Consider the following 22063-nt stretch of genomic DNA (forward strand, 5'->3'; position numbering starts at 1 on the left):
CGGTAGTAGCCTATGTTGAAGTGTTTCAAAGATACCCGGATAGTCTACTTTTTCCGGTCAGAATCCGAAGTGTAGATCGATGCACACGCAGCCATTGTTTCCAGGCTGCAGCGAGGGGTGTCTCATTGTTTCACTGCATAATATAGCCAAATTTAGTAGCAGAAGGACATTCATCTGTCAAGTTAGACATTTTGCTCTATGGTGCTCCCTACAGGCCTTCGGCTGAAAGTGCCCGGACTCTTCTGTTCTCATGTAGCCTAGGCTAAATGAGTGTCAGGACAGACGGATTAACTCTCTTTGTGTTTGAAGACAAAAGCTGGCAGCAGCAGATGGCAAGAGTGTGATCGGTGTGCTGGACTTTTATTAAAAAGTTTGTGTTTGTAGCTATTAATACTCGTCCGTCCTCACAGATGGCATGACAGAGGACGGAAAGAGTCAAAGATATTAAATTACTCATCGTAATATGTTTCAAACCCATGGCTTTTTTCGGAATCATCTCACAATATTCACACCTCAAAAAGTTGCTTAAGACATTATAAACGTAAACGAAGAGACATAAACACTGAGCAGTGCACTTACATTTAGGCTTATTTTTCACCGACATTTTAAGATGTGCAAGTCGCTTTCAGTTAAAACATTTTTGTCAGGACTAGGCTTTTGCCTAACAAGTCGCTCAAGTTGGAATTGGTGACTCTTGAATCGCTGTAGGTCTCTGCACTAAGTTTCCAGCCGCCATTTAACCTCTGATCAGTTCCCCCCAAAAACGAACCACAGCTCATCACATCAACTATAAGCATAATTATTTAAAAGATTTTAACAAATAGAAAGTGTCTACAATGCATATGTTTTGGGTCCAGAACAATGAGCGCTCTTTATAGCCTACACACAAATAGGCAACACAATTTTGAAAGAAACAATTAAACAGCCATTTTTATTTCCTTCTTCACTCCTTGAGCATGAATTAATTATAAAACACCAAGTGAACATTTACACAGTTAAATCATATGACATTTATACAAAAATGTACAATCCTTGAGACATTAAATTACAGTTGTAAAAGGCTAAAATATGTACATCTCAAAAGAGACCTTTTAATGCACTCCTAAAAAGATCAAGTTTGTGTGTGTGTGTGTGTGTGTGTTTATAGCCTGCATAAAAAAGTCCATCCAGACAACCAATGTCATGAGTGATTAATAAAACCAAATTAAAAACACCATTCAATTCAAACATTAGTAAAAGCTTTACAGAACGTCTACAAACATCTTTGTGGCGAACGACAAGTAATACATCAGATAAACTGATTCTGAACAACAAAGGCGAAACGCATTAACTGTTCATCATTTTTCTCAGTTTCATGATGTAGTTGTGTGTTCTTCCTTTGCAGGCCAGAATCTGAGTGAAGTGTTTCAGAGATGCTGCATGTTATGTCCAGCAGGACACCAGAGTTGGTCTTTTAGAGGGTTCTAACTCGGTCCTCGTCTTCACAGGCTGGTCTCCGTGTAGACTGCGACAGCGGGAGACGCAGCGATCGGGCCGAAGAGCGACTGGCGTTGGGGCTGAGTTTGAACCAGTGGTTTCTGGGCCTGCGACTCCACGGGACTCTTGTGTTTCTCTCCTATCTCTTGCAGCAGGAGCACATTAGCGTCTCGCCACTGTCTGTATTTACAAGCGCTCAGAGGCGTTTCGCTCAAGACCTGCTCTATGTTCTGCAGATCGGCCTCCTTAGCCTGAAATAAAGCAAAGAATGACATGTTGCTTTCTTTTGTGAAACTTGAAATAGAACTTCCCAAAGATGAAGTGAAGCTGTTAGTTTGTTTTATCAATACTGCCATCTAGCGTCTGTAGAGTCAATGACAGATATGAGTGTTCAAGAAAAACATTTAATCTAGTTGTGCATGTGCAAAATACTTTGTATTAATATTTCTTTCGACCCATTTTTCAACAGAACTGTCAACTTATAACAAATATATATATTTGTATAATAATAACATATATATATATATATATATATATATATTTGTTATTAGTTGACAGTTCTGTTGAAAAATGGGTCGAAAGAAATATTAATACAAAGTATTTTGCACATGCATATATATATATATATATATATATTTAATAAAGAATTGAATTGTATTGAATTGTATTAACCTTCAGGGGTGTTTTCTAATGATACAATTATCATAGAATAATGATAAATAAAATACCATAGAATTATGATTAAAAAAACTAATAAAAATGACAAATCATAAAATAAAATGACAAACTAAAATTGTTTTCTTTTTTAAAAAAGAAATCAATATTTTTATTCAGCAAGGATGTGTTAAATTGATAACAAGTGATGGTAAACATTTCTATCATTAAAAAAGATTTCTAATTTGAATAAATGCTTTTTTTCTTTTTATTCATCAATTCATCAATGAATCCTGAAAAAGCATCACAGTTCCCCCAAAAAAATTAAATATTAAGCAGCACAACTGTTTCCAACATCAATAACCAAGTATTAAATCAGCATATTAGAATGATTTCTGAACGATTATGTGGCATTAAAGACTAATGTAATGATGCTGAAAATTCAGCTTTGCAAAAACTTTTAAAATGATATTTTAAAGTACACTAAAATAAAAAAAACCTGTCCCACTTGTGGCCTTTGCACTTGACCACTGTATTTGGATTGGTCGTGATGAATGATGGGATACGCTTAACGTCAAATACCTCTCTGAAGCGTTATTAAAGACAGTGTGGTTTTAGTGTATTAAATGCACTTTGGCATTTTTTTGGCCATGGGACAGTTTTGCGCACTCACTTCCTGTTGCGCACATGGGCTCTCGAGTGGCGAAAGTGTGGGTGTTTGGACAGGCCAACCGTCTGCCTCTGACTAAACACTAGCCCTCTCTTGGTATATAGAGGAAGTCGCATATCTAATTAGTAAGAACAGCACTGACCAAAAAGAGGACACAATGGTGCACTGCACCAACACAAATGACATACTTCACAACTACAAGTCATGATCGTTACTAAAACGTCACAGTAACCGGTTTTACGACAGACATGTTCCATATTGAATCTAACATCCATTCGATTTTAGTGTTCAGAAGCATTTTGTGAATAAACCTACTTTTAAACAATGTTTTGCAATATATGTTATGAAGCATTTGAGTTATGAAGATGTGTGGGTGTTGTGACATGACTGAATCTAGATGATTTGAGCAGTTTTATGGATTCCCTGCAAATTCATCACCATTGAGATTGAGGAGGACACACAGTAAAACATTTGACCGGGCACAATCTCACCTTTAAAGTGCTGTTTAAAGCCCGAATGAGGTGCAGTTTGTCATTGACGCTCTCATCTTTGCAGCGTCTAATGAAGGAGGACCTGAAGTCCCGTTTGGTGCTCGGCTGCAGGGCTCCTGTGGGCGACAGACTCGCTTGCTTGAGGTGAAGATACAGCATCTCCATCTCATCGGACGGGGCGCCTGATGAAACAACCACACGAGTATCACACACCAAACTATTTACAGGATTACCACACTTTTTCCACCAATGACTTTCTCATGACTCTTCCAGGAGGTCACAGTAGCTGGATAAGGATTTAAAATATATATATATAAATAATTTTATAGAGACAATTTTGACAATTATACAATACAACAGTACAATTATAATTTGTTTTTCTTTTTAAGCTTTTGCTATTTTCTTTTTTTTTTAAATATATATGCGGGATAACATTATTTTAAACCCTCATTGTGACCCCTTGTCTGAAAATCTGTTTTTTAAGGGATACTCCACTTTTTTTTTGGAAATAGGCTCATTTTACAACTCCCTCAGAGTTAAAGGTGCAAAACTCAAGTCTCTGAGTTTTTGCAGAACTACACCCCCTCTGGCGACAAGCGAAACTGCAATCAGAGGTGTGCGCGCTCATGGATCACACACACACGCACGCTTGCACGAACTGTTCATAACCAAAAGAGCATCAGCCGCACACTTTTGTTACAGTCATAATGAGGTAATAAAGTTATTAAATCTGCAAGTAATTTAAAATACAGTATATGAAAGGAAAGGCATTTGAGTAAATTACACACTTACTGTATGTGTGTGTGAGGGGGAAACGGGGGTGGTAGAAAACTTTGGTAGATGAACAATATAAGTTATTACTTTATATCCCGTTTGAGCCCTAGAGCAGACCGGCGATCTCTCCATTTGTTGAAAGCTTCCCGATGTCGACTCTCCTCTTATTCCGACGCCTGGCACTAGACAAAAGTTTTATTTTCTTTGTCTTGCGTGAAGTTTGCGTTGGGGTTTGGAATGAACTACACGCTGGTCTCTTTGAATCCATCTTCTACTTTTGTCGAAAGTTGACTAAAGTTTTGTCGCTCGAGTTGTCTTCGATGATGCGAAGAATGGCGGCGAATACACAAACCTGCCAGACTTAGCCAGGCGAGCATGAACGCACGCGCATGACGTCACGCCCAGTCTCAAATTTGAGCCCGAATCCCTCTCATTTATTTTACTGTAAAGGATTATAGAGGCAATCGCAGTGATCAGAGAAGGACTCATTCAGCCATTCAGGCAATTGTTTAAGCATGTATGGGTTAGAAAACGGCTATTTTTAACATGAAATGTTGCATAATGCACCTTTAAATAGTTGAGTTTTACCATTTTCAAATCCATTCAGCCGATTTTCAGATATTTAGAAGAATATCAGTAACCAGACAGTTTCTGGTCTCATTGACTTCCATAGTAGGAAAAAATATATACTATGGAAGTCAATGAGACCAGAAACTGTCTGGTTACTGATATTCTTCTAAATATCAGAATATCGGCTGAATGGATTCGAAAACGGGGAAACTCAACTGTTTAACTCTGGGGGAGCTGTAAAATGAGCCTATTTCCAAAAAAAGTGGAGTATCTTTTTAATGTGCTGCTCCTTTAAGGGTTGCGACACCGCTCTAACAGAAAACACGCAACAGCGCCTGGCGGCTCGAGAACGATTTCTGAAAACATTTATATACAGTAGAAACATAATTTACTAACTTTTGCAAACTCTCAAATACACTATGCCTCGTTGACAAAACAAAATGGTCCGAACAAACATAATAATCAGACGCGATCTGGGACGCCACTGAAATAAACCATACGCTTGTTTCTAATGCTGGGATCCTTCTGAAGTCTCTACAGAAATGAGCAAACAAGCCATTTTAAGTGAACGTTCTTCCACTCAAATCTCATGTCATGAACCCTTTAAAAAAAGATATGGCAGAACAATCTGTGGACCATGTTTTTGTGCTCAGTGTAAATGCTGATTCTTGACAAGTAGAGCATCGAAACTGGTCAACACTAACTCAACCTATTGTCTCTATAGAAGACTTAGATTAAACCGTTTACAATTTCTTTATAAACTTTGAAAGTGTTGTTGGAATAGTCTTTCAATGGAGGAACGGAAATCTCTCAGGTCTTATTTTAAATATCTTAATGTGTTTGGAAGTAGAGCGAAAGGCGGGTAAATTTAAACTATCTCTTTAAACTGTTTTTGATTTGGATTTGCACATATAAGGTTAAGACATCTCATTCCAGCGCTCGCTCACGGTCGTTTCCTTTGAACTCCTGTATTTTGGCGATGGGGTCTTCCTCTGTGCTGATCTCGTGCCACGACTCGCTGTCTGCGCTCTGAGTCTCTGTGCGGTGACATGGAGAGGAAGAGGAGCGGGGAGGCGGGAGACAACCCTGTGACATACACACAAATACACTTCAATTATAACAGCAATATGACAAAACCTCAAAAAAATACCATTTATATACACTACCCGTCAAAAGTTTTAGATCGGTAAGATTTTTTTTTTTTAAAGAAGTCTCTTCTGCTCACCAAAGCTGAAATTATTTGATTAAAAAAAATACAAAAAAAAACAGTAATATTGTGAAATATTATTACAATTTAAAACAGTGGTTTTCTATGTGAATATATAGTGAAGTGTAATTTATTCCTGTGATCAAAGCTGAATTTACAGCATCATTACTCCAGCCTTCAGTGTCACATGATTCTACAGAAATTATTATAATATGATGCTCAGGAAACATTTATGATTATTATCCATGTTGAAAGTAGTTTTTTAAATTTTTATTTCAGGATTCATTGATGAATAGAAAGTTCAAAAGAACAGAATTGATCTGAAATGGAAAGCTTTTGTAACATTAATCACTACCATTCAAAAGTTTGGGGTCAGTAAGAATTTATTTTTTATTTTTGGGGGAAAGAAATGTGAAAATACTTTTATTCATCAAGGATGGGTTAATTTGATCAAAAGTTACAGTAAAGACATTTATAATGTTAGAAAAGGTTATATTTTAAATAAATGCTGTTCTTTTGACCTTTGTATTCAGAATTTTGGGGGGGGAAAAGGTACACGACTGTTTTCAACATTGAAAATAATAATTTATGTTTTTTGAGCATAAAATCAGCATATTAGAAAGATTTCTGAAGGATCATGTGACACTGAAAACTGATGTGTAATCAGCAACAGTAATGATGTTGAAAATTCAGCTTTCAAATTACATTTTAAAATATATTAAAATAGAAAACAGTCATTTTAAATTGTCATAATATTATGAAAAACATATATGAGAGAAAGAGATTTACTTGACAAAATACAGTAAAAACAGTAATAAAAAACAACCTTTTTTCCATTTTAATATTTTTTTTTTATTCATCAGATGGAGAGCTGAATTTTCAGCATAATAACTCCAGTCTTAGGTGGTCACATGATCCTTCAGAAATCATTCTAATATGCTGAAATGTTAATATAATCAAGAAACATTTATTATCATCAATGACTCATGTTGCTTAATATGTTTGTGGAAACCATGATTCATTTTTTTTTTTTTGCAGGATTCTTCGATGAATAGAGAGAGATCGAAAGAACAGCATTAATTCGAAATTAGTGCTGAGAAACGATGAATCGCATCCGAAGTAAAAGTGTGTGTGCTGTTTATAATCATTATATATACATAAAAACAAACATATGCATGTATATAAAAAAGTGCATGTGTGTACAGTATATATACACAATATTATATATAACTATTAATATTTTATATATAAATAACACATTTTTCTTAAATATATATATATATATATATATATATGCATGTGTGTGTATTTATATATACAAAATAATTATACAGCACACACACACACATATTATGTAAAAACAAACTTTTATTTTGGAAGCACTATAAGAAATATAAATCTTTAGGAACATTAGAAATCTCTTTACAGTCACTTTTGATGAATTTATGAATTTCTTTCTGAAAAAAAAAATTGATTTATGGTAGTGCATGTGGAAATGCATCATTGGTTCACCCATTTTCACAATCACATCACATATAAAAAGCAAATAATTTAAAATCTTGGAGTTTAATACTTATGGTTAGCAAGCTCTTAGATAATGTCTGGATAAAGTGTGGTTACTCACATGCAGAGAGCCGGGGGTCAGCTGATCTGTGTCCTCCACAGACACCTCAGCTTCATCATCATCATCGCTCTCCTCACTGTAGCACTCTATAATCACACAAGCACAGTCTCAGTATGACAGGTTTGAATTGGACTCTCAGTGTTAACTAGGCTTCCGTAAGCATGTGTGGATGAATCTTTACCTCCGTTCGTAGAGTCTGTGGGTTCAGGTTCATTTGAAGCCTCGGAGAGTTTAGCCAGCCATCTAGGTTTAAAAAAAACAAACACATTAATTACAGTAAACCTACACTTATCAGATGGGTGGAATGATTGTAATGGATCGTTATGTGTCCTCTGCCCACGGTTTAATGGCAGCACACCCACAGATTTCTCTCAATGTTTTCCACTCACAGGTTTATTTATGTCTCAACACAGCCTTACAGGAAAGTTTTACAAGAAGAAATATATATTTCTGTCAATAATTTCTCACACTTGTCTGATTCAAATCAAAAACCATGTTTTTTTCCTTCTATGCAACACAAAAGGAGATATTTTGAATAGATATGCACCGATTGCTATTTTTTTTGTTCATTCTGATTTCCGTTTCTTTTCTTAGTAAATGTGACCTGCCGATTCAGATTTTCTGTCAAATAACTATAATTGACAGCATATGCAAACGGTAATCTACTTTTAATCAATTTTATTTTCATAAAAAAGTAAAAATACAGTAATAAAATAAGTATAAATTAATTTCAAAACAACGCCATAAATAAATGCTATAGAATAAAGAAAGATAATAAATAAACAAAGCTTTAAGTTTTTCAGGAGGGTATACGGTATATTCAGTTAAGAAATATTACAAAATTTTAAGTAATCAAATGTAAAATAACACTGAATAGTCTAAAACTAAATGCAGATTAATGCTTACAATTACTTACAAAAGTTGCTCAGTCAAGAGATTCGAGTGATTTTCTCTTCTTTGATTAACATGACGGGCAGCAGCAGGATTATTAGACTGCTGTCACTTTAAAGGATTAGTTCACTTTCTAAAAAAACTTTTGCTGATAATTTTCTCACCCCCATGTCATCCAAGATGTCCAAGTCTTTCTTTCTTCAGTCGAAAAGAAATTAAGGTTTTTGATGAAAACATTCCAGGATTTTTATCCATGTAATGCACTTTACTGGGAACCAAATGGTTCAAAAGACAGTTTCAGTACAAACTGCAAACTGTTCAAAGGGCTTTAAACAATTCCAGACGATGAATAAGGGTCTTATCAAGAGAAATGATCGCTCATTTAAAAAATAAATAACAAAGTTTAAGTTTTATAAGCTCAAATGCTCGCCTTGCTCTGTTCTGTGATGCGCGTTAGTGACTCTCCTGTTCGAACTCGTTCATCAAAATCTTTTTCTGAGTCAATTTGTTCATTTCATTGGTTGAATAAACCAAATGTCACGAAAAAAAGATTATTTTTTTCAATGAGCGATCGTTACTCTTGATAAGACCCTTATTCATCGTCTGAAAGCGTTTAAAGCCCTTTGAACAGTTTGCACTGAAACTGTCTTTTGAACCTTGAACCGTTTGGTTCCCATTGAAGTCCATTATATGGCGAAAAATCCTGGAATGTTTATCAAAAAATGTTTATCTTAATTTCTTTTCGACTGAAAAAAGAAAGACGTGGACATGTTGGATGACATGGGGGTGAGTAAATTATCAGCAAAAGTTTTTTTTAAAAGTGAACTACTCCTTTATTAGTTTATGCACAGATCCAATATACTGTTACACAACTGTGTTTAACTAAATACTCGCCAGCATTTCCGGCATCAGTGTAAGTGGAGTAAAGCCACTCATTTTGGTACTTGCGACTCAAGCTGCTTGAGACTCAAATAGTGCTTGTATTGTACATAATTTCACTAATTCTCATGGTCTAACCGGACTGCATGAGAAGAGTGAGTGAGAGGAGGCGGGTGTGCGTCACTTCACTGTCGGAGAGAAGAGAGAGCGAGTGCATGCATCTAATGTAATTCCCTGTTGCCGCTGGCAACAAAACGGACCGGCTTGGAATAGGAAAAGGTGAGACTGACTGGTTAGGTTACCGGTCAAGTGGAAAATAGTCTGATTCTGGTAAGTGGCCGATCGATCGTTGCATCTCTGATTTGGAAGAATCACGAGTCACTACTGCGGTTACTGTATTTATTAAAAAATATATTTTTGGAATGTTGCAAGTTTTCTAAGTTTTCAAGGTCCTCAGTATAGTTTACAACATTATCTGGGAGAGAATTTGGTCGTTTTTTGGTTCCCGGCCGGTGTCCGTTTTCGAACTGATCTGTGCATTTCCACTGCAGTAAATAAATTAAATATTCGGTTCTACCCCAGTAGAGCCATGCCGATATATCGGCAGGCTGATATTATCAGCCGATATATCGGCATTATCCAAACTATCAGTATCGGCAGTTATAATGGCCGATAAATGAATATTTCAAAAATAAAATAAAGACGGACGAAACACGCTTGAACCATGTCATGAGTGTTGTATCAGTGCCCACTGGTGTTGTATAGTTTGTCCACCAGTGGGCACTCTACACCGTCCCTGTTGGCAACAGTCGTTGAGTTGGTCACGAGACATACATTGCTTGAATAACAATTAAAAGAACATCTCCATCATTTCTCTTAACTCAAATAAGCATGACAAAATTTGTGACTATCATGTCCAGTTTTGCTGCAGTTAAATAAGCCGAGAGTGAAGCGGAATTAGCTAGTAATAATTACGTTACGTTGTTACAGTGTAGTTGACTGACTATCCTTTCAACTTTTGACAATGTGACTGAAGTATTTCTTTAATAGCGTGTGACAGTTCAAGCAAAGAGACGCATCATCTCTCCTTGGCCTGTTATATTGAAAATGTATGTTTTACAATTTGCAGTATGACGTTATCCATTGCTAAATTATGGCTCATCATAGACTAGCTAACCACAAAGCTAGCTAATGCCACTATCATCAGTGGAAGACCGCTAACGTTAACATTAATGAGCTTTGGTTCCTCTGTTCTGTTGTGACAAAAGAAACAAGTTTCTTTTTAAAATGCATTATAAACTCATAAATAACTACAAATAAGTAATTTTAGGGAAATCTGTTAATGTTTTGTTGCGCGTTTCTGAAAAAAAAATAAAAAATATCGGCCGATATATCGGAATATCGGATTTTGAAACCAACAAATATTTATATCGGTATCGGCCTCAAAATCCTTTATCGGTCGGGCTCAATACCCCAGCCCTAAAAACTTGATTCAAGCTGGATTGGAACCCAGAACTAGTGACGTAGGGGACGGAGAAATGTAGTGCAAAGTTTTCTGAACAAAAAAAAGTGTCTGGTTTCTACACTGTAAAAAAAAAAACTTTTGTCAAATCAACTTAGATAATGAATGTGGTTCAGATAACAATCATAATACAATGAAGGAGATTGGTTTAATCAACAAACTCAATTTTTAATTTCAATGAACTCAAAATTGTAAGGCAACCATGTAACTTATTTTAAGTTAAACCAACAATATATATTTTTTACAGTGTAGCTACTGTGCTAACATCTCTTGCGAGTTTCAACTTTATGGTAAAAAGATACACTTCTGTTCAGCAGAAACATGCACTCTGCGGTCTGGTCTTCACCGGAGATCCAAGACAAACTACCCAGACAGCAAACTGACATTGAATCAACGTGGAAACGACGTCTCTCATGACATTGAAACAACGTTGATTTGCTCATCGAATTAACGTTGAACCAACGTCAGACGCGGCATTCTTCAAAGCTAAATGAAATCGAAAATTAGTTTGCTTTCATAACGTTGAAACAACGCGTTGATTTCAAGTTGATTTTCCGTTAGTTTTGAAAGAATGACGCATCTGACGTTGGTTCAACGTTAATTCGATGAGCAAAACAATGTCAGATCAACGTTGTTTCGATGTCATATTTCCACGTTGATTCAATGTCAGTTTGCTATCTGGGTAGCTCAACGCAGGCTTATATTCAAATACGTTCTCTAAAACATAAGCAACAGATGTGCCATGATGGGCCATGTTGGTTTTTGAACTGGTTAAGAAGCCCGATAAACAACATGTTTATGAACCAATGAACCCCAATACGTCATCGTTTGTTTATAAGTCTGTGGAAACTCGTGGCCAGTTCACAATAGGCTCCAGTTCGCTCCACACAGGAACGTCAACGTTTCGGTAAAAAATAAGTATGTGTGAACTGCTCTATTAGGATGTTTTCACACTAGCACTTGTAAATGCAATTGTCTGCAATCGTTTGGAACAGGCAACCAAACCAAGTGTGAAAGCACCCTTAAGTGTAATTTTTGATTAAATACTCCAATAGTTTGCAGAATTTGACACATTTTATCAGATTAAGCTCAACTGCGGAGACCATGCTGTGTTTTTAGCACTGAAGGTGTGCAAAACCCACTTTGCAGACCTTCATCAAACATGCTCGACTGTGCAGCTTTGGTCACAGCTAGGTGTCGAAGCCTGTCACACTGCAGTGCAAACGTGTCACCACCAGACCAAAGATTCACTCACTTGTTCATGTCTTTCAAGCTTTCAGCTGCAAAGTAGAGTGTCACCATGTGGAGGTGGCTCGCTTTCATTGCACTGGAAAAGAAGAAATAAGTGAACACAAATAAAAACACACACAACCGCAGCAGTTCTCAAGGCTGATATACTGGATTTGGGGATGTGTGGTGTAGTGGCAGCATTACACAAAAACGGACATGTATTTGACACTAAAGTCTGCCTTCTGTCTTATCAACATCCAATTATTGTTATGAAAGTAAAGCAACATCACTGTATGTCTTTAAGAAGGAAGTCTCTAGTCTAGTGGTTCACACCACACATTTATAACACAGGAAACTGTCTGCTCTGAACGCACATTCAATGGGGTAAAGATGACACACTTCATGTGCAAAAAAAAAAAAAAAAAAAATCTGATTTATAGCTTGAGACCACATGTTCTTAATGCAACAGTCAAATGACAACCCCATAACTACTTCAACTATGATGTTCTGAGTAGTTGCCAAGGTGCAGTTTCTGATAGGGTTGTCTGAATGGTTTTAGCGTGTTTCTATGGCTGAAGGTGTTCTGGCTGGTTTCTAGGACAATGTTAGTTGGTTGTTAAAGCACTGCTAAGTTGTTGCTATGGTGTCGCTACTAGAGCCAGAGCCGATATTAGGCATTTTCCAAACTATCAGTATCGGCAGTTATAATGGCCGATAAATTAATATTTCAAAAATAAAATAAAAACGGACGAAACACGCTTGAACCATGTCATGAGTGTTGGAGTTGTATAGTTTGTCCACCAGAGGGCACTCTACAACGTCCCTGTTGGCAACACTCGTTGAGTTGGTCACGAGAGTCGACATACATTGCTTGAATAACAATTAAAAGAACATCCCCATCAGTTCTCTTAACTCAAATAAGCATGACAAAATCTGTGACTATCATGTCCAGTTTCAAATAAATAAATAAAATATCGGCTGATATATCGGAATATCGGATTTTAAGATATTGGTTCCTAAGGTGGTTTGAGTGTTTTTAAATGTGTTATCATTGCTGCTACATTATTCTGGGTCGTTGTTAAGGCGTTGCTAGGTGGTTCCTAAGGTGATCAGAATATTGTTTTTAATGTTTTGTTAAAGCTACTACACTACTCTGGGTCGTTGTTAAGACTTTTCTAGGTGGTTCCTAAGGTGTCTGAGTAAATTTGTTTACTAATGCAGCCAGCTACGGTATTCTAGGTCGTTGTTAAGGCATTGCTAGGTGGTTTCTAATGTGATCTGAATATTTTTAAATGTGTTTCTAATGCTGCTACGGTATTCTAGGTGGTTCTTAATCGGAGTATTTTTTTATGTTTTTTTTTAAGCTGCTATGCTATTCTGGGTCGTTGTTAAGGCGTTGCTAGGTGGTTCCTAAGGTGATCCGAGTACTTTTTAATGTTTTGTTAAAGCTGCTATGCTATTCTGGGTCGTTGTTAAGGCGTTGCTAGGTGGTTCCTAAGGTGATCCGAGTACTTTTTAATGTTTTGTTAAAGCTGCTATGCTATTCTGGGTCGTTGTTAAGGCGTTGCTAGGTGGTTCCTAAGGTGATCCGAGTACTTTTTAATGTTTTGTTAAAGCTGCTATGCTATTCTGGGTCGTTGTTAAGGCGTTGCTAGGTGGTTCCTAAGGTGATCCGAGTAATTTTTAATGTTTTGTTAAAGCTGCTATGCTATTCTGGGTCGTTGTTAAGGCGTTGCTAGTTGGTTCCTAAGGTGATCCGAGTACTTTTAATGTTTTGTTAAAGCTGCTATGCTATTCTGGGTCGTTGTTAAGGCGTTGCTAGGTGGTTCCTAAGGTGATCCGAGTAATTTTTAATGTTTTGTTAAAGCTGCTATGCTATTCTGGGTCGTTGTTAAGGCATTGCTAGGAGGTGTCTAAGGTGATCCGAGTAATTTTTAAGGTTTTGTTAAAGCTGCTATGCTATTTTGGGTCATTGTTAAGGCGTTGCTAGGTGGTTTCTAAGGTGATCCGAGTACTTTTTAATGTTTCGTTAAAGCTGCTATGCTATTCTGGGTCGTTGTTAAGGCGTTGCTAGGTGGTTTCTAAGGGGATCCGAGTACTTTTTAATGTTTTGTTAAAGCTGCTATGCTATTCTGGGTCGTTGTTAAGGCGTTGCTAGGTGGTTCCTAAGGTGATCCGAGTAATTTTTAATGTTTTGTTAAACCTGCTATGCTATTCTGGGTCGTTGTTAAGGCATTGCTAGTTGGTTCCTAAGGTGATCCGAGTACTTTTAATGTTTTGTTAAAGCTGCTATGCTATTCTGGGTCATTGTTAAGGCGTTGCTAGGAGGTGTCTAAAGTGATCCGAGTAATTTTTAATGTTTTGTTAAAGCTGCTATGCTATTCATGGTCATTGTTAAGGCGTTGCTAGGTGGTTTCTAAGGTGATCCGAGTAATTTTTAATGTTTTGTTAAAGCTGCTATGCTATTCTGGGTCATTGTTAAGGCGTTGCTAGGTGGTTTCTAAGGTGATCCGAGTACTTTTTAATGTTTCGTTAAAGCTGCTATGCTATTCTGGGTCGTTGTTAAGGCGTTGCTAGGTGGTTTCTAAGGTGATCCGAGTACTTTTTAATGTTTTGTTAAAGCTGCTATGCTATTCTGGGTCGTTGTTAAGGCGTTGCTAGGTGGTTTCTAAGGTGATTCGAGTACTTTTTAATGTTTCGTTAAAGCTGCTATGCTATTCTGGGTCGTTGTTAAGGCGTTGCTAGGTGGTTTCTAAGGGGATCTGAGTACTTTTTAATGTTTTGTTAAAGCTGCTACGCTATTCTGGGTCGTTGTTAAGGCGTTGCTAGGTGGTTTCTAAAGCCAAGTTTACACTACAGGATTGTAAGCCCGATTTGCAAATCGTTGAGCTCGCCGACAGGTCAGGGTGTTATCGTGTGCAAATCGTGCGGGATTAGCGGGCGATGAACGCTTGCCAATCTGTCAGTATGAAAGAGCCAACAACGCATCAAAGACACCTCGCAGACGCCTCGCCGAGCCTGCATGCTAGATATCCAGAGCTGTCACACGACTCAACCTCAGTGATGTCATGAGCTGCAGCCAATCATAGCAAGGCATAGGTTGAGGTCACAGCTTAAATCTTATTTTTTTTCTCAGAGCAAATGATCGCGCAAACAGTTTGCAGCACTAGTTTCTGTCTGATGTCCATATTCGTGTGTTGTGTTCTTTTCTTCTTCCATGGGTATTGTGCTATGCTATTTTCCAGTTTGTTTTATCGCATGATTTTTCGTGACAAAACGTGGTTTGTAGACAAAATAGAATCGTTGGATGACAGAGTTGTTTTTGTCAACTCGTGTAGTGCATTACCTCCTGTTGCGGACCAATCATGTTGTGTCATGTAGTGTGAACCGCACAGTTCAGCCCGACGTTTTAAAATCATGTAGTGTGAACTAGGCTTAAGGTGATCTGAGTATTTTTGTAAATGTTTTGTTAAAGCTGCTATGCTATTCTGGGTCGTTGTTAAGGCGTATTATAGATACGGGTATTATATGTTGCCAAGTATAAGAAATATATAACCCATATATAGCAAACTGCACTAACAATCCAACATGCAGTAACATCTGAAAGATCGTGTTACTAGGTCAGGTTTTTTTTTTTCAAACCACAAGCAGTCAAAAATCTAAATAAGGAAGACAAACTCACAACTTCTTCTTGCATTCGGTAGCTTGTTCTACGAAGAAGTCCCTCAAGTTGATGTAGCCTTCGGCCTTCTCTGCCTGAAAGGAAGTGGAGATCATTTATCTTTAGAAAAGAGCGGCTTTCTAAAGGCATCGTAAAACCAAGCACATCATAGAAACCACTGGCACCGATGCCATCTACAATCTACTTAAGATAACTATGCTTTTGAGAAATGTAGCCTTGCTCTGGAACACGTTTAATTTTGGGTAAAAGATAGCAAAACAAAATTGAATCAGCTGTGAGCAAAAAGACATTTCTCTGATGCAATAAAGTCACCCCAATGTTGCTCCAAAGTTTAGAGCTTCACAGTGCAATAATGTTGGGTCAAAGACGAAGATAGCTCTTATCAGGCATATTTAAAACAAGATATGCTAGCATTAAGTCACAGACTCCCAGTCAGTTTTCTCTGTATGATTTCAAAATGTTCCTTTTGAACTGTGTATTCGGTAAAAACAGTAAGAAAATATACATATATACATATACAGACTTTCACATGCACACAGAATTTATTTTGCATGCTTGCTTTACAATTTCCATTTTCTATCTTATGTATTACATATGGTAAGTATGGATGTGTATGGATGTGCAGAAATTGATAAAGACCTTTACTGCGGTGTACTTTCTTTTAGAAATTTTTGTGTTTTTGTAAATTTCCCATTCATTTCCTATGGGTCCAAGACCACGAGTGTGACTATTTTTTTTACGACCACTTAGCATGCTCGGATCATGACGTCAATTTTTTTTTGTATTCACATACCAAATGCCATAAAAGTCACCGAGTATCATAACCTTCCGATGAAGCTGTGATTTTTAGAAATTCAAAACAGAAAATTATTCGGTCAGTGAATGAAAAAAACAGTGGTACAGTAAAATATTATACAAACTTTTATTCCATTAGGGCAGTATGTATACATTGACCCCTATTAAAATGACTGGAAAAAATGTCCAGACTCCTAATGAGAAACGAATCAAACAGCTCGCGTGATTGGCTGTTCACTGCATTCGGCTGTAAACGCTCCAGAGCAAATTATTCAACTCTGGTTCAAACCCACACAACCCAGCTGACAGAGAAAATTTACAGCGACGCTAACACTAACCTCAAAAATGGTTGTGCGATAGGCTTCTCATTTCCAAAACGAGATAATAAATGATCTTTCAACGCATAAACACACTGGTTCACATTTTCCGCACACACACATTATCATCATGGGAAAACCACACATTTGATTTACCGTGTCGGATGTGTACCAGTAGAGCGAACATTTCTTGAGCACGAACCAAAACTTTTTCCACCTCCAGCCCAAGAGCCCTTTGCTTTCTTTCCTTTTGTACAACCAGCCCTGACAGTCGCCCTGGCCCAGGTCTTTCACCGAGACCCTTCTGCGGCTCATCACACCATCTCCTATCGCAAACAACAAACAAACACAACACAATAAGACAACAACAGTGGCGTTCTCACAGGGCTCACTTTGGAACATCAATAGCGAAGATAACAGTGCATGATGCCGTCAATAACGTTCACAGAATCCACATTTATCTTTGTACATGGTGCACTGGCAAAAACAGGAACGTTTTACTCAAGTTTAAAGTTTCTCTTGACACAACACTTCTTCCTGCTTACCTTGAGACTTCTCAGCTGCAAAGTCTTGAAGAGGGTACTGAAAGCGCAAGGAGAAAGAAAGACAAGACGTAAATTAAACAGTGAGCTCAGCCATCAGCGCCCACAGCACCGAGAGACAGCGCTAATGACACAGCCTTCACTTAACAACACACACACGCCAGTACACACAAGTACACACGCACACACTAATGCTGAGATCCTCCCTCTCTCGGTTTCAAAACGCAAATGTAAATGCTATATATAGCTACTAGATACAGTGTAAGGAGACTTACCACAAGGCTTCTGAAGATCAGGTGAAACTGCCATAATCAGATGACGTGCAAAGTAGTCGGTATTTATATTCCAAAACATTTTTTTCTTTCCTAATTCTTGTTCAGTTATTATGCAGTCATATTTTATGAGTTCATATTCATAGAGGCTATATGGAAAATTCAGACTTTTTAAAATTTCATGTCACGCCGTAGGACTATTTAAGTGAACCACAGAAAAGCTGGTTAAGAATGGTAATAGCCTACATTTTTAAAAAACTTAAAAATGAAACAACAGATACAGCACAATTATCACATTCACTTCCTCAAATCTAGTTCCTAAATGCCTATTATAGATTTTATTATGAACAATTCAAGTTTCAATTTCATTTTAAAAGTTTTTTTAGTTTTTTTTTTGTTCTCGTAATAAAGTTGAAGTGCCATAACTGGATGTTCTCCAAATAACGATTATGAACCAAATCACTGCCCTATGGGCTCTGTGCACGGCGTTATTTCCGGTGAAGGTTTAAAGGATGCGCGATAACTTCCGCCAATCGTAAGAGTCCAACGCGAGTCCAACGCAATACCGAGAATTTATATTGAATTTTATACTACATGGTTATACTAAAGAAACTTTAGTCACAAAAACAGATTTAACAGACACCCCTCGTTGTGTTTATGCTTCTTTTTAAAAATATATTAAACAAACATAACTATATATAAAATGACATCTAAACGTATGAAAGTTTCGTTTCAAAGACGGGAGGACAGTAAATTTTGACGACTCTGCAATAATCCCGTTTTCCTCGGTTTTCCTCCGCTTTAATCTCCCCAAACGGAAACTGACGAGCATCCTTGCGTCAAACGCGGAACTTTTTTCTCAATAATCCGTTTAACTTGGATGTACGTCGCAACACTGAAGAAAAGATTGGTTTCATTGTGACCATTTTTTTTTTACGCTTTTTGGCTTTTCATTTACACGACTGTGGGGTTTTAAAACAGCATTTTTGGGTTCTGAAAACAAAACCTTTTTTTCAAAATGATATCATTATCGTCTCCGTGTAAACTACGAAAACGTGAATTTGTGAAAACAGTTTCAGTTTCACGCCTGTCACGTAATTTGTAATTTTCACGCCTGTCACGTAACGTCTATTACGTATTCAGTTTCTTTACAAAGTGACGTCGCCAACTACTGGCCTGGCAGAATAATACACATTTTTAATAATTTTCACAGATCCATGTGAAAGGTGATCGTTTTGACAATGTTGCTGTCTGTACACAAAAAAAAAAAACGCAAAGAAAAAACTTTTTAGTACATTAGAGTTGTGTAATAAACGTACGCTTAATTTAGCAGCTGATACTGATTCCAACTTTTTTTTCCACATAGTGGCATTTCTAAAATCTACACATTTTCCATTTTAAAAACTTTTTTGTACATCTCAAGTAAACATTTATTTAAATTCAGAAAGATTGTGACAAGACAACAGAACCTAAACCCTAAAAAAAACATTAGTTTAGTTATGAACTAGGCTATTTTTCTCTTTGTGAAAGTTTCTAAAAGAAGGTTGCCAAATGTAGCTAACAATTCAAGTTTCAATTTCATTTTAAAAGTTTTTTTTTTTTTTGTTAAAGCGCCATAACTGGATCTTCCCCAAATGACGATTACGAACCAAATCACTGCCCTATTTGTTCTTATTATTTTTTTCACAATAATTCATTTAGCTTGGATGTACGTCACAACACGGAAGAAAAGATTGGTTTCATTGTTACCATTTTTTTGTTACGCGTTTTGGCTTTTCACTGTGGGGTTTTAAAACAGCATTTTAGGGTTCTGAAAATAAAACCTTTTTTCAAAACGATACCATTATCGTCTCCGTGTAAACTACAAAAACGTGAATTTGTGAAAACAGTTTCATCGTGTGTGTCTATTACGTGTGCAGTTTCTTTACAAAGTGACGTCGCCAACTACTGGCCCGGCAGAATAACACACATTTTTAATAATTTTCACAGATCCATGTGAAAGGTGATCGTTTTGACAATGTTGCTGTCTGTACACAAAAAAAAAAAACTTTTTAGTACATTAGAGTTGTGTAATAAACGTACGCTTAGTTTAGCAGCTGATACTGATTCAGACTTTTTTCCACATAGTGGCATTTCTGAAATCTACACATTTTCCATTTAAAAAAAACTTTTTGTACATCTTGAGTAAACATTTATTTAAATTCAGAAAGACTGTGACAAGACAACAGTTCCAGAGAACCTAAACCCTAAAAAAAAACACATTAGTTTAGTTATGAACTAGGCTATTTTTCTCTTTGTGAAAGTTTCTAAAAGAATGTTGCCAAATGTAGACAACAGTGTTTAAACAGATAAGCAATTAATCACACTCACAGATACAAATTCTGCTGAGTATTATGTGAAATAATCTTCAGCAGAGCTTGGGAACAGCTGACAGTTCAATAGGAAGTAGTTTATGATGCAAAAAATAGAAAACATATATGATAAAATCAGCTCTGAAAACACTGAACGTACAGGAAATACTCACAAACTTACAATTAAAAATGTAATGCTATGCAAGTCAGAAAATAGACAATTTAGTGGCAGCTGTCCAATTATTAAAAATATTTTCTTGAAGATTATTTACAGCTACTTCTGTATTTGGTGTTGATTTGATATAGTTAAAGGAGTAGTTCACTTTAAAAAAAAAAAAAAACTTTTGATAATTTGTTAATTTACTCGCCGTCTTTCTTTCTTCATTTGAAAAGAAAGGTTTCTGATGAAAACATTCCAAGATATTTAAACATTTTGTCCATATGATGGACTTCAATGGGAACCAAACGGTTCAAGGTCCAAATGAGAGCTTCATTGTAGCTTCAAAGTCATTTAAACGACACCAGACGATGAATAAGGGTTTTAGTGAAATTTCTAGTGAAATGATCCGTCATTTATAAAATAAAAAAAAGTTTAAGTTTTATAAGCACAAATGCTCGCCTTCCGTGACTCTCCTGTTCAAACTCATTCATCAAAATGATCAAATCTTTTTTCGAGTCATGACTCGAAGGGTCCTAGATAAGACCCTTATTCATCGTCTGTCGTTTAAAGCCCTTGAAACTGCACTGAAACTCTCATTTGGACCTTGAACCGTTTGGTTCCCAATGAAGTCCATTATATGGAGAAAATCCTGGAATGTTTTCATCAAAAACCTTCATTTCTTTTCAACTGAAGAAAGAAAGATGTGGACATCTGGGATGACATGGGGGGGGGGGGAGTAAATTATTTTTTAATATAATATATTTATATAATATATATATATACATTTTTAAAAGTGAACTACTCCTTTAAGTCAATGTTTTTTTTTCACTCGATAGATTCAGTTTGAAGCATTTCACAGAAAGTAGACACAGCTGTGTGTATGGTTAGGAAATAAATAGGCCCTTAGAAAGTTGAAAGATGAGTGACATGACGCTATTCCAGGTGTAAAATACTTAAAACGTTATTTCTGATACTAGTCGTTGATCGCAAAACAACAACTGGGAGGAAAAGTGAACACTTACTGACTGACTCTGTCTGTTCATCATCCTGTGATTCTCCTCTGTTGCCTTCAAAGAGGAGACCAGTACATATATCTCCTCTACCAACTGAACCAACACAAACAAGTCATTATTATCAACGTCTTTTATATTTAATAATATAATAATAATGAAATATAAAGTAAGTTTGAAGCATTTTTTTGACTGACAATTAGATACGGTCGTTACACTCTTTCTTGTGTTACTGTTTTTATTTTATTTGACTTGCCTGTATCCAGCATGTGAAAACCTGCAGGTATTTTATCCCTCTGAAAATCGCTCTTGCAGACATCCCAGATCCTATTCAAGCTGTGTAACAGTGTTTGTGAACGCTGAGTTGGACTTACACGAGCCTCTAATAACGCCTTTCATTTGCATAATTGATTTAATCAGTCGCTGTCTCTTCATCACCTTTTGTGTTTAACTTTGAGGAATTATAATCAGATCTTTTTTTTGTCATTGTATTCCAGAGTAAACTGATGGTTTGCTTAAAAGAAGCACTTGGCAAAGCTGTGTTGTTGTCTGAACTCTGATCAAATTCACTCAGGAACGACCACTGCGGGGCGCTATTGCAATGCACTGATGATGATGATGATGATGATGATGATGATGATGATGATGATGATGTTAAAGAGACTTTTTTCGACATGCAACGCTTTGTAGCCTATAATAACCTCATTTAAGTTTTTTATTAAGGCCATACGGATGATACTGTAGGCCTATACCACACAAGGAGAGAGTTAAAGAGTTGTGTGACGTGTTTAACACATACGGTTCATCATCCCAGCAAGTCTATTTGATGTAGTTTACATCTGGAAGACATATTTTAGTATTTTGGTCATAAATGAAAACATGAATTGGAAAAATTATGGTCAGATGAAATTTTTATACCTTAAAAATAAAGTAAGAGAGGTATCCT

At 36.6% G+C, this 22063-nt stretch overlaps 1 protein-coding gene across 1 annotated transcript; it reads right to left on the reverse strand.

Annotated features, from left to right (window-relative positions):
- Positions 1-911: 911 nt before the first annotated feature.
- Positions 912-21704, reverse strand: ipcef1 (interaction protein for cytohesin exchange factors 1). Its single transcript, XM_089118467.1, has 11 exons — positions 21374-21704; positions 21130-21213; positions 17328-17364; positions 16939-17108; positions 15671-15744; positions 12014-12085; positions 7648-7709; positions 7467-7552; positions 5583-5721; positions 3292-3473; positions 912-1727 (listed from the first exon to the last, which is right to left on the reverse strand). Exons 1-11 carry the CDS (start codon positions 21434-21436, stop codon positions 1482-1484), a joined length of 1215 nt encoding a protein of 404 aa, XP_088974593.1. The 5' UTR covers positions 21437-21704; the 3' UTR covers positions 912-1481.
- Positions 21705-22063: the final 359 nt, after the last annotated feature.

This window comes from Pimephales promelas, chromosome 13 (assembly GCF_988280905.1).
Source record: "Pimephales promelas chromosome 13, fPimPro1.hap1.1, whole genome shotgun sequence".
NCBI classification, from domain to species: domain Eukaryota; kingdom Metazoa; phylum Chordata; class Actinopteri; order Cypriniformes; family Leuciscidae; genus Pimephales; species Pimephales promelas.

Coding starts and splice junctions, on each gene's coding strand:
- ipcef1 (XM_089118467.1), bottom strand. CDS start 21,436: ATGTCTGCAAGAGCGATTTTCAGAGGGATAAAATACCTGCAGGTTTTC. Junction 7,553..7,647: donor CACAGACTCTACGAACGGAG/GTAAAGATTCAT, acceptor GTGTGATTATAG/AGTGCTACAGTGAGGAGAGC. Junction 1,728..3,291: donor CTTTAAACAGCACTTTAAAG/GTGAGATTGTGC, acceptor GCTTTATTTCAG/GCTAAGGAGGCCGATCTGCA.